Raw genomic sequence first — 12,182 nt, 5'->3', positions numbered from 1 at the left:
CACCCAAGTTACCACTTCCCTCACTCACCTTGAAATGAATAGAAACTGCGGACTATTTCTTATGACAGGAAGAACATTTGTGTTGGAAATTAAGACATCTTCCCCAATAGATTGAGGGCGAGGATTGTGTTTATCTTGTTCATAGCCCTTATCACACAGTGGGTATTTGATAAATATTTGCTGAGTAAATGAAAGAATGAGAAGGAAGAAAAGAATATAGAGTGAGAAATTATGGGAGGAGAGAATAATAATAACAGCGATGTAATTTAATAGAAAAATAGACCAAAGCCAAGCTCAGAGATTTATATGCTCTCTAGGCTTTGGCTCCAGATAGGAAGGTTTGAAGCATGCGCTGCCTGCTGTTCTCCACAGATCACGCTGGCATTGATGCATTTGTACCACTCTGAAGCGTGTAGTTTGAAACTTCAACTTTTTAAGGACAAACTCTAAGACCTGGGAGAGAAAAAGATGAAAAGGAAGAACAGAGAAGAGGCCGGTGCAGTGGCTCACACCTGTGATCCTAGCACTCTGGGAGGCCGAGGCGGGAGGATTGCTTGAGCTCAGGAGTTGGAGACCAGTCTGAGCAAGAGTGAGACCCCATCTCTACTAAAAATAGAAAAATTAGTCAGGTCTCGTGGTGTGCACCTATAGTCCCAGCTACTTGGGAGGCTGAGGCAGGAGGATCGCTTGAGCCCAGGAGTTTGAGGTTGCTGTGAGCTAGGCTGATGCCATGGCACTGTAGCCCAGGTGACAGAGCAAGACTCTGTCTCAAAAAAAAAAGGAAGAACAGAGAAGAAAAAGCAACACTTTATTCCTATTCAGGAAAAATGCCAAAGTGCAATTTTAACCAAAGATTTTAGATTTTAACTCAAACCCATCAGTGCTATTGCTGGATAAAGTATCAGGAAAGTGGTGACATGAAATGCTGTTTATGCTTCTATTCTTAAGGTTATTTACTGGTTTAAGTAAGGGCGTTTGTCTTGCTTGTAAGCTTCAGTAAATAACAGTACATTTTCATTTCCAGAAGTATGCTTGCAGTTTATGTAAGGGAGCCAGGCCCTACAAACACCTTCATGTGCCTGATAGCATTAATCAAGTTCCTAACTACCTAAAAAAGTAATTGGCCTTGAAAATAAGTAAATCAAGAGTATAATTTATGAGTTTTTAATTATTTTTTTTCCCTGCTGTGGGCTTAGCTGCCAGAGGTTTTAAATGCTTCCCAATCATTTCTAGCTAAACGACAAAAATGAAAAACAGTACTCAACACTACATACAGAGGGTCGAAATAAAAAAGGGCTTGGGAGGCCACAAAGCAAACAAAGGTTATGTCAAAACCGGGGTGGAGTGGGGGTTGAGGGGTGGGTAACTTGCTGAAATTTGCATGCTGAGAGTTCTTGCTCTGTTAACTCAATTTGCATTTGAAAAAGGAGAGAAGAATGGTTTCTTGGCTCTTTTAGTGACATCTTTAAACTCTTCCGTTCCAAGTTCCAGATGAGGTCTTCCTTTTAGAGCTTCAAAGACTCAGAACTGGAAAGGACATTTTTTTTGAGATAGGGTCTCGCTCTGTTGCCCAGGCTGGAGTGCAGTTGCCCAATCATAGCTCACTGCAGCTTCAAACTCCTGGGCTGAGGCAATCCTTCCCTAAGTAACTGGGACTACTGGTGTGCGTTACCACGTCCAGCTAATTTTTTTATTATTATTTTTTTGTAGAGATGGGGGTGTCATTAAATTGCCCAGGTTGGTCTTGAACTCCTGGGCTCAAATGATCTTACCTGCCTTGGTCTCCCAAAGTGCTGGGATTATAGGTATAAGTCATGGCACCAGGCTTAAAAGGACCTTTAGATCACCCAGGCCAAAGATTGCATATAAGCCAGCTGAGTCACATCTGACCAACAGATTTGGTTGGATCTATACTGTGGTGGTGTTTTTTTTTTCTTTTAAGTCAGTTGTCAAAATTTAAAATCATGACATTTCATATAAAATCCTGTCTTGGAAGCTTCTCCTGAAAAATTGGGGGATCTGGCCAGTTTCCAACATGGAAACATTGGGCCAAGCTGGTGAGCGGCTGCCTCCTGAAGGATTGCCATGGTACTCACTACTCGTCATCATTTCTCTAACTTTGAGACTCCGTTTTCATTTATTGTCACACACTAGGCTACTGTTTTTCTTATACTTGGCCCATTTCACTCTTTTTTTCTGAGACAGAGTCTCACTGTGTTGCCCGGGCTAGAGTGCCATGGCATCAGCCTAGCTCACAGCAACCTCAAACTCCTGGGCTCAAGCGATCCTCCTGCCTCAGCCTCCCGAGTAGCTGGGACTACAGGCATGCGCCACCATGCCCGGCTAATTTTTTCTATATATTTTTAGTTGTCCGATTAATTTCTTTCTATTTTCAGTAGAGACAGGGTCTCCTGAGCTCAAATAATCCGCCCGCCTCGACCTCCCAGAGAGCTAGGATTACAGGCGTGAGCCACCGCGCCCGGCCCATTTCACTCATTTATGATACCTGCCTGGCTCCTGCAAGCTTTTGTGTTTGAGACCTATGATCTGCCCAACCCATTTATCTTACAGATGAGGGAACTGAGCCCCAAGGCATCATCAGAGATTTCATCAAGGCCACACAACTAGTCAATGACAGAGGTAGGACCAGACTCCAGGTATCCTGAATTCCAGGCCACTGTTTCTGTTGATATCCTATATTTTCTCTGATAGAGCCTAATCGAGTCCTCTCCATTAAACAATATATTGGTAATAACATTTTCCAGCTTTATTGAGGTATAATTGACAAATAAAAATTATATATTTACAGATAGGATATTTTATAAAGAGGGGAGTTTCCATTCTTAATCAGTTTCACAGACTGTTTTAGTTATCTAATGATACCTTCCCATTGCAACACTCTGACCCATATTCCTCAGCTGATTGCAAGTGTCTGCCTCTCTTGCAATCAAGACAAACTTGGTCCATTCTTCCTCCTTGAACTCATAAGTTTTTGTAATGTTTCCCTACCTTGAAAACTCCATAGCATCCAGATGAGACTGCTGACACAGATACCTGTCTCCCTATGATTAACCACATTCCCTTCCCTACAAGGCAATCTGAATGGAAATGCTTGATGCTATGACATTGTGCTACTGCATCCACATAGAGAGATGGACTATCTTCCTTTGCCCCCTTCCAACTATGCGCCTTCATTGCAGAAATATACAAAGAGATAAACAGGAGCCCGATGAACTGAAAGAAAAGTGAACTACATTGGGCTGCGGGTACCAGATTACCACAGATGGTTTAAGGTATTTTTCCAGATGTCAAATTACTTGGGAGAACTTGAAAATAGCAGTAGGACCAGCCCAAGTAGCTCAGGGTACAGAAACCGAATGTGAGATGTGATGGAAGGTGGTGCGGGGTGGGGGACGGACTTTCATCCAATTTACAGAGCATCCAGAAGGCAGAATCAAAATTACACACTCTGCAGCTATGGCCTGTGTGCACAGGGTGATCACGTCTTTTGGTTCCATGATAGTTTTCACAACTCAAATCCAGACAGCAAACATTGTCTAATGAAGTCTTTTTTTTTTTTTTTTTTTTTTTTTTGAGACGGAGTCTCGCTCTCTCCTGCCTGGGCTAGAGTGCTGTGGCATCAGCCTAGCTCACAGCAACCTCAAACTCCTGGACTCAGGCAATCCTCCTGCTTCAGCCTCCCCAGTAACCAGGACTACAGGTGCGGACCACCATGCCCGGCTAATTTTTTTTTTTCTATTTTAGTTGTTTGGTTAATTTCATTCTATTTTTGGTAGAGACAGGGTCTGGCTCTTTCTCAGGCTGGTCTCGAACTCCTGAGCTCAAGCAATCCTCCCGCCTTGGCCTCCCAGAGTGCTAGCATTACAGGCGTGAGCCACTGCACCCGGCCACCTATCAACGGCATTCATAGTTTTGGAACACAGATACATGCCACATGTTCATCATGGTGGCATTTAAGATTTGAGATAAGTTTTTTGGATGGTAGACAGGGAAGCCAAGAGTGGGAGGGAATGGGAGAATCGATTAGATTACAGGCATAATAACAATCTTGTAAATATTGGTTTCATCTTTCTCTGCACAAGTCTGGAGTAGGGGTGAGGATGGAGAAGAGATTAAAAAGTTGCTCACCTGATAACAGGTCCCAAGAGGATTAGATGCATAAATAGCGATAGTGGTCTATCTTTGGCCAGATCTCTGTGGACAAAAATGAGGGTCAACTGGACCATAATGGATGAAAACATAAAGAAGGAAAAAGTGTATGCCATCCAGTACGTTTCACTATTCTTTCGATAGATTCTAACCATGTACAAGGCAGATGCAGCCTCCCCACAGTACAAAAAGGTGGAGAAGAGGATGCCAAATGGAAAGGTAAAGCGGGGGTTGGCCCCACGGATGACATCTTCCTCCAGAGATGAAACCGGATCCACATTTGGCTCCTCAGGAATTTCATAAACTCTGTCCATTGTCGAGGTTCTTTCTGAGTGTTGTGGTCTGGAGTTCAAAGCACCCTCCCACCCATCCCCAAGAGAACCGTGTAGCCACTGCAGTCCAGGTATCGGTGAGGAATACTCTGGTAAGTCCAGTTATGGAATGGAGATCCACTAGTTAGAGCAAGAGACTCCTCTCTTCTAGACACAAATTCGACTTGGAGTCTGGGATGGAGAGTCCTGGAGTATCACTTTGAACTTGGCTCTTGATTGGCCCAGGATTCCAATCAACGTATGTGCTGTGAAGCTTGAACAAGACAAAAGCAAGCAGCCGAGCGCCCAGTCCGGAGTCCAATTCCAGGCGCATGAAGAGCCATGAGAAAAAACAGCTGCTTCCCTGGCGACTCCTTTCGCAGACCCCTGGCAGGGGGTAGCCACTCTGACGGGGAACCCACACTCAGCAGCTCCTCCTAAGGAGTCCCAGTGTGCCCTCTCAAGTCAGCAGAGAACCGAGCCAGGGCAGGAGAGGGGGCTCAGCCTGAGAGTCCCTTTGGGGATGCAGTGCGCAGGAATCCTAGCTACTGCTAGGTTGTGGCTATCAGCTCGCCCGCTCGCCCGTTCACCGGCGCTCTCTCAGGACCGCCGTGGAGTCCAGGGTTCTCAGGATGGCTGCTCGGATTCCTCGAGCCCCGCCCCCGAGACAGCCGGGTCGGGGACAGGAGTATTGCCACAGCTCTGTCCACCAGCGCAGTCTCCAGGCAGAGAAGCAAAGTGCGCGCGCTCTGCGGGATCGAGAAAAGGCTAGACGGGCTTCTTCTCCTGCGAGAAACTTCGCTAGTGAGAGGCGCAACAGGGAGGGCGCCAACCCGGCTGCGCCGATGTCGCCAAACTCTTGGATGCCGTCTGCAGCCAGGGTCCTGCCTGGCCCGCGATTCCAGCCGAGAGAGGTCGGCAGCTACGGGGACGAAGGCACTGGGATGGCGGGGGCGGGAGAGATGGGCGGGACAGCTGGGACCAAACAAAACCAGCCAGAGAGTTCCAGGGCGGCCAGCCGAAGGATGCTCCCTGTGGAGAGGCGCGACAAAAAGGGGCTTGGGCCACTCTTCAGAAGCACTTCTCCCCACGACCCCTCGGACCCAGGAGGGAGCCACAGCTTTCCTCTTCGCCAAGAGTAGCAGGCGCCCACTTCCACCCCGCCCTGTCTGACTAGTTAAGAGGCTCGCTCCGGCATTCACTCAACCCACGCGGTTAGGCAGGTGTGTCTTCCTCGGTCGGCCTCAGGCTTGAACCTCCCTAGGTCCTATTGCCCTCCAGATAACATCACGGGAGAGGGAACCTGGGAGGCAATTGGGCCAGAGTTTCCAGCAGAAGGAAGATAGAATCACAGGATAGAGGTCAAGACTCGAGAACAGCCCACAGACACTGAAAGCTCATATTATATACCTTGATTTCTCCACTTGCAAAATGAGGCCAAGATAGGGGGAGGCTTAGAATGAACTTTCAGGTCTTTGGTTGAAAGGTTCTGAAGAGGTGCCAAGCTCTAAATAGCCTGGAGAGGAGCCAAGAGAGCTGTTACTAAAAACTGAGAGGGGTGTCTTAAAGAGCTCTGAAAATTGCCTGGATTCTTAAGAGCAATCCTCCCCCACCTCGCTGAGCTTTTGTTTGCAAGCCTTCATTTGCATAATTCTAAACCCCAGAGAAAAAGAGAAAACATCTGTCTCCTGGTAATAATACAAATATAGCAGAGCTTGTGCCAATCTCTTTTTGCTGCAGGAAGTCAGTAAAGCGAATCTATATGAGGAGTGACCAAGTAGCAGCCACCAAAATGATGGCCTCAAGATAGATTTAGTCTTGTTGTTGGGTTGTTTTTTAAGGTTCCCACAACTGCTGCCTTCTATCGCCAGGGCTGATTCAGGGGCAGATTCTGCATCTAAAGGTTGCTTTCTGAAGTAGACTTGCCATCTTGGTCTGCACCTGTGCTAGCAGCTGGGCTAGGAGGTTGCTTCTTCCTCAGCGTTTCACAAGGGAAAGCAACACTATTGAGAACAACTTCCGACAAAGTGTCGATTGGTTGGGACAGTCCAACTGGGACGAGGTTCTCCACCAGCACTCTATGGGGCAGAACCTCTCAGGATTGCTTTAAGAACCTGTTTACGAGGTGGATTTCAGGCAGGGTGACCAACTCATAACATTTTGCTGGGATGGGGTGAGTTGGTCACCCTAATACAGGAGAGCAAAGCTGGGAAGAATGAAGAACCCCAATGTTTTTCTTTTAGCCTTTCCTCCTTTTCCGTGGCATCTCTCCCCAAATGCACAAATCTACAATGACTTCCTACTTTGTTCCAAAATGACTCTTGTCATTCAAGGCTTTCTATAATCACTACACTACTTTCCTCTCAAACTTTGTGGCCTACGCTACCTTACCACACACCCTTTGCTTTAATCCAGCTGTTTTTCTCACCTCTCATATTTGCCTTGCTCACTCCCACCTCTGTGCCTTGATACCATTTACAGCCCCTTTTGCCTCTTTTCACCATTAGTCCAAATGCTAACCTTCCTTCAAGGGTTAGCTCAAAGACTACCTCCTCCAGGAAGCCTTCTCTGATCTCCCGGACCCTCATTTTTCTCCCTCTTTGTGCTACTTGCACATGCCCTCTTGTACTAGCCTTTCACCTCTTTCCATGTTTGCCCTGCCTCTCCAACAGAAGTGTAAAGTTAGTGAGGGAGGGATGCTCAGTGTTTATTGTGACACTTGTTAATGACAATGCTGATTGACAAATGGTGATGATGATGAAGCTTCCTTCCCCATATTTCCTCCAAGAAACCATGCAAGACTCAGACACACTCATCTCTAAAAGCTGCGGCCCCTGGAGCCAGGGCATTCAGCTCACAGAGGATGCCTGCCAGCCCACATGATCTGTCCCTTCTCAGAGTTCCTACAGCATTTTTTTGGTCGATACCACAGTTTAGCACCAAATTACAAATTATTTCAAGTGTATTAATTTTTATCCCTCAACTGGATTATTATAGGTTCCTTGAAGGCAGAGCCCCTACCATACTTTTAGTAGATTCCCCCATAGCTGGTATAGACCCGTTAAAAGTTCCTGCCATCTGATCCTCTCACCCACCAGCTTCTCTATTTTCAGCCCTAGGACTTTCTGACGCTTTAGGTCACTAAATACTCTGGTCTCTTATTTCCCTGTTCCTTTGCCCTGCTGGGAGAAGCTAACTGAGAATTTGCCCTGTTTCTGTCCAACACCCTTTTTGGTCTTTCACGCCATCTCTAGATTCCAGCTCTTTACTCTTCTTAGGTAGGACTGGAGATGCTAAAAACGTTGGCTCATGAGACTGCTGCGGTCCTGAGGACCCCTTGCCCATTAAGAGCACTGATCTCCCAAGGACTAGTCATCTGAGGTGACCCCGAGGCTTCCCCCTGAATGCTAGGTAGTGTTCAAGGGTCAATTTCTCCCTCTGAAAAGCACCAGAATTCTGCAAGAAAGGTAGGATCAAGGTCTGACTCCTTACCCACCCCACCTCTCACCCCTGACTCGGCAGGAACAAAGAATGGATCTAAAAGTCATCTGGTCTGAAAGCTCTGGGCAGCTTTATTAGCATTCAGAACCCCTCTGAACCATGTAAGGCTCAGGGATAGGGTTGAGCTTTCCAAGCCACTACAGCCTGAAAACTAGTCAGGCCTCCAGGAGCTGCTTTGGAAGAGGTGATTGGCAATCATGAGGGAAGAGGAGAGGAAAGAGGAGAGGAAAGACAGAGAAGAAGTTCAGCAAGTGGCTGACAGCCCAGTCATGGAACCCTTGTTGGTGGGAGGCGACGGGCAAGGTCCAGAGAATCAGTAGCCAGGATGGAAGGGTGGCTTTTTTTTTTCTTTTCTTTCTTTTTTTTTTTGACACAAAATCTTGCTCTGTCACCCTGGCTAGAGTGCAGCGGCATCGTGATAGCTCACAGCAACCTCAAACTCCTGGGCTCAAGAGATCCTCCTGCCTCAGCCTCCCGAGTAGCTGGGCCTACAGGGGTGCACCACCATGCCTGGCTAATTTTTCTATTTTTTGTAGAGATGGGGTCTCACTCTTGCTCAGGCTGGTTTTTTTCTATAGAATGCTCAGCTTGGGCTGTTAGCATACTTAAAAGATTATCTAATGCAAAATCAGTTATATATCAGCTGGGTCTTATTTCTCTTTTTGCTGTAAGTTTTCTGAGAAGACTCTCGCCTGTTAGTTCCGAGGTACTCCCTCATGAGTATCATCCATAGCTGGGATCTGGGCCTGGAGCCCAGAGTTCCCTGCAGCCCTCACCCCTAGCATTTTTCTTCAGCAAATCTGGTTAAAAATGAACATCTAAATTAGCCTTGAAGGGAAAGAAGTGCGGTCGCAAAATGCAGCATGCAATTTGGGGATGATGGGTGTTGCCAGGCAGCTGGCTAGTTCTATTTACACTGCCTGATGGGGGGGAGAGGGGGAAGAGGGGAGGAAGGGGGATGAAATAGATATAGCTTTATTGAGATATAATTCACATACCACACAATTCGCCCATTTAAAGTGTACAATTTAGTGGTTTTAGTATAAAGTCATGCAGCCATTACCACAATCTAGTGCCAGAACATTTCGTCACCCCAAAGAAGAAACCCATACCCATTAATCACTCACTCCCCATTCTCCCCTCCCCCTAGACCTAGGCAAACACTAATCAACTTTCCATCTCAATGGATTCATCTATTCTGGACATTTCATATAAATGGAATCATACAATATATGATCATGTGTGGCCTTTTGTGTCTGGCTTCTTTCTCTTAGTATAATGTTGTCAAGGTTCATCCATGTTGTAGCATGTATCAGTACTTCATTCCTTTTTTTTTGGGTGGGGGTGGCCGGGCCCTGGGACCAATGCTCCCTCTCATTCTTTTTTATGTGTTTTTTTTTTTTTTTGAGACAGAGTCTCGCTCTGTTGCCCGGGCTAGAGTGCCATGGCCTCAGCCTAGCTCACAGCAACCTCAAACTCCTGGGCTCAAGCGATCCTCCTGCCTCAGCCTCCCGACTAGCTGGGACTACAGACATGCGCCACCATGCCCGGCTAACTTTTTCTATATATTTTTAGTTGTCCAGTAAATTTCCTTCTATTTTTAGCAGAGACAGGGTCTCACTCTTGCTCAGGCTGATCTCGAACTCCTGAGCTCAAACGATCCTCCCGCCTCGGCCTCCCAGAGTGCTAGGATTACACGGGTGAGCCACCGTGCCTGGCCTCATTTCTTTTTATGATTAGTAATATTCCACTGTATGGATATATTACAGAGAAATGGAACCAATTGGGCAACTGGGGCAAGAGAGGGGGAGATTTATTTTAAGGAATTGGCTTATGCAGTTGTGGGGGCTGACAGGTCTGAAATTCAGGGCTGGCCAGCAGGCTGGCAATTCAGAAAAGAGTTGATGTTGCAGTCTTGAGTCTGAAGCCTGCAAACTCAGGCAGAATTTCTACATTGCAGTCTGGAGGCAGAATTCCGTCTTCTTCAGCGGACCTCAGCCTTTGCTCTTAAAGCCTTCAACTGATTGGATGAGGCCCACCCACATGATGGAGGGTAATGCGTTTTACTCATTGTCTACTGATTTTAATGTTAATAGCATTTGACCAAACAACTGGGCACGACTGTCTAACCAGATTGACACATAAAATTAACCACCACAGGGTTGTTTCCAGTTTTGCCTCTTATGAATAAAGCAGCTAGGAACATTTGTGTACAAGTTTTGCATGAATATGTTTTCAATTCACTTGGGTATTACCTAGGAGTAAAATGCAAGATCATGTGGTAATTATGTGTAAACTTTTGAGGAACTGCCAGACTTTTCCAAAGTGGCTGTACCACTTTACATTTCCACCAGCAGTGTATGATCGTTGCAACTTCCCCACATCTTTGACAACAGTTGTTATCTGTCTTTTTGATTCTAGCCATGGTTTGCATTTCCCTGATGGCTAAATTGATTGATTGGTCGATTGTGTGTGTGTGTGTGTGTGTGTGTGTGTGTGTGTGTGTGTGTGTGTGTGTGTTTAAGGGCATTTGAGCACCAGCTGGCTAAAGTCATTCAATTATTTCAATAAACATTTATTTGTAAATATTTGTAATTGCAATGAGCAAGACAAAGATCTCTGCTCTCAAGGAGTTCACACAGTATAGTGGATAAGTGTCCTTTTTTGGGGGTGGTTGCTGTCCAGCATCTGAACCCCTTTATTTGGGGGAAAGGGCTCAGGAACCTTGGTGGGAAGCAGGACCTCTTAACAGTCAGGACACATGTACATGACTTAGGCTTACTCAGTCCAAGGATCCATCCCTGAATTGGGAGTCAGTGACCCAAAGCAGTGGAAAATCTCTGATTGAGACAGCTATGAAAATGTGCCTCTCAGTTCTCCCAATGTGGGGAGTGTAACTGACCTTTGCCCTAGCTGCTATGTTCTAAATTCACCCCGATATTTGCCGCTTTGCTTTGAGGTCACACTGCTCCCAGCCAATGACTGAGCACAGCAGGGATACTAAATCAGGCCCATCTCTGGGAGACATAGAATTATTCCAATAGGTGGCTTTGGCTATGGGACTCCCCATCAGCTTGGCCAAATTTTATGAGAACTCTAGTTCAGTCTGACTCTTCCTCCCCAACCTTCTTCTTGCTTTCCCTTGTCAACAAAGGTCAGATTTACATCGCAGTCTGACAGCTCTCCCAGCCTCTTCTAGTTCCCACCCTGTTTTCTGTCATGGGCATTTCCCCTAATAAATCTCTTGCATGTCTAATCCCATCTTGGTATCTGCTCCTTGGAGGACGTGAGCTAACACTGATGGCAGTAGGAGTGGAGGTGGTAGTAACAGTGGCAGCTGTGTAGCCCTGAGTCTGGTTCTCTAGTTTAAGTGGTGATTCTGTGAGCTATTCAATGTGATTTCAATACAACCATTTTCTGCCTGAATACGCCAGTCAATTTCTGTTGTTCACAACTAAAAACACTCCGGATTACACAGGGAAGGGAAAAAAACATTCAATTATAATACAGCAATGATAAGGGTTATGATAGAAGCACAGGGTGTGTGGAAGTACATAGGGTGCACCTAACCCAGTCTTTATGTCTTCCCAAATGAAATAACCATATACAACCTGGAACTGCCAGTCAGCTATTATCACTAATTTTATAGGCCACCCCAAGTTGAAAGACTCATGACCATCTCCCAATTTACCGTCTCTTAAGCAGTATTTTAGTTCATGTCTTTTATTAACTCATATACAATTATTTGTCTTCTGGTTTATTGAAGCAGTAAGTTAGACAACATTTGCCACAATAATGTCTATCAAAGTGGCTGGCCATAAAAACTCCAGCACCACATTCATCTGAAGGACACTTCCGATAAAGGCAACTCATTTTGCCATTCTCATCCACCTTATAGTATTTCAGGACAGCCAGCTTAACCTTCTTTTTCTTATGCTCATTCTTCTTGGGAGTGGTGTAAGACTTCTTCTTTTCTTAGCACCACCATGAAGTCTCAACACAAGATGAAGAGTGGTCTCCTTTTGAATGTTATGGTCAAAGTACGTCTATCTTCCAGTTGCTTGCCAGCAAAAACCAGTCTTTGCTGGTCAGGAGGAATTCCTTCCTTATCCTGGATCTTGGCCTTTACATTTTGTATTGTATCTGAGGGTTCAACCTCGAGAGTGATGGTCTTCCCCAGAAGGGCTTTTATGAAAATCT

The 12,182-nt window shown here is 45.9% G+C and overlaps 1 protein-coding gene and 1 pseudogene across 1 annotated transcript in view; both read right to left on the bottom strand.

Moving 5' to 3' along the window:
• XKRX (XK, Kell blood group complex subunit-related, X-linked) overlaps window positions 1-5,085 on the bottom strand; it is a 14,870-nt gene extending 9,785 nt beyond the window's left edge. Inside the window, exon 1 of the mRNA XM_012650051.1 lies at window positions 4,150-5,085. Within this exon, the coding sequence (XP_012505505.1) occupies window positions 4,150-4,484 (335 nt within the window). The 5' untranslated portion in view covers window positions 4,485-5,085. The remainder of the gene's footprint in view (window positions 1-4,149) is intronic.
• Window positions 5,086-11,696: 6,611 nt separating this feature from the next.
• The window catches only part of LOC105814904, a 2,797-nt pseudogene continuing 2,311 nt past the window's right edge, over window positions 11,697-12,182 (bottom strand).

The sequence above is a fragment of the Propithecus coquereli genome, unplaced genomic scaffold, assembly GCF_000956105.1.
Source record: "Propithecus coquereli isolate 6110/MARCELLA unplaced genomic scaffold, Pcoq_1.0 Scaffold31, whole genome shotgun sequence".
Lineage (NCBI taxonomy): Eukaryota > Metazoa > Chordata > Mammalia > Primates > Indriidae > Propithecus > Propithecus coquereli.
This window is presented reverse-complemented; position numbering and strand designations above follow the sequence as displayed.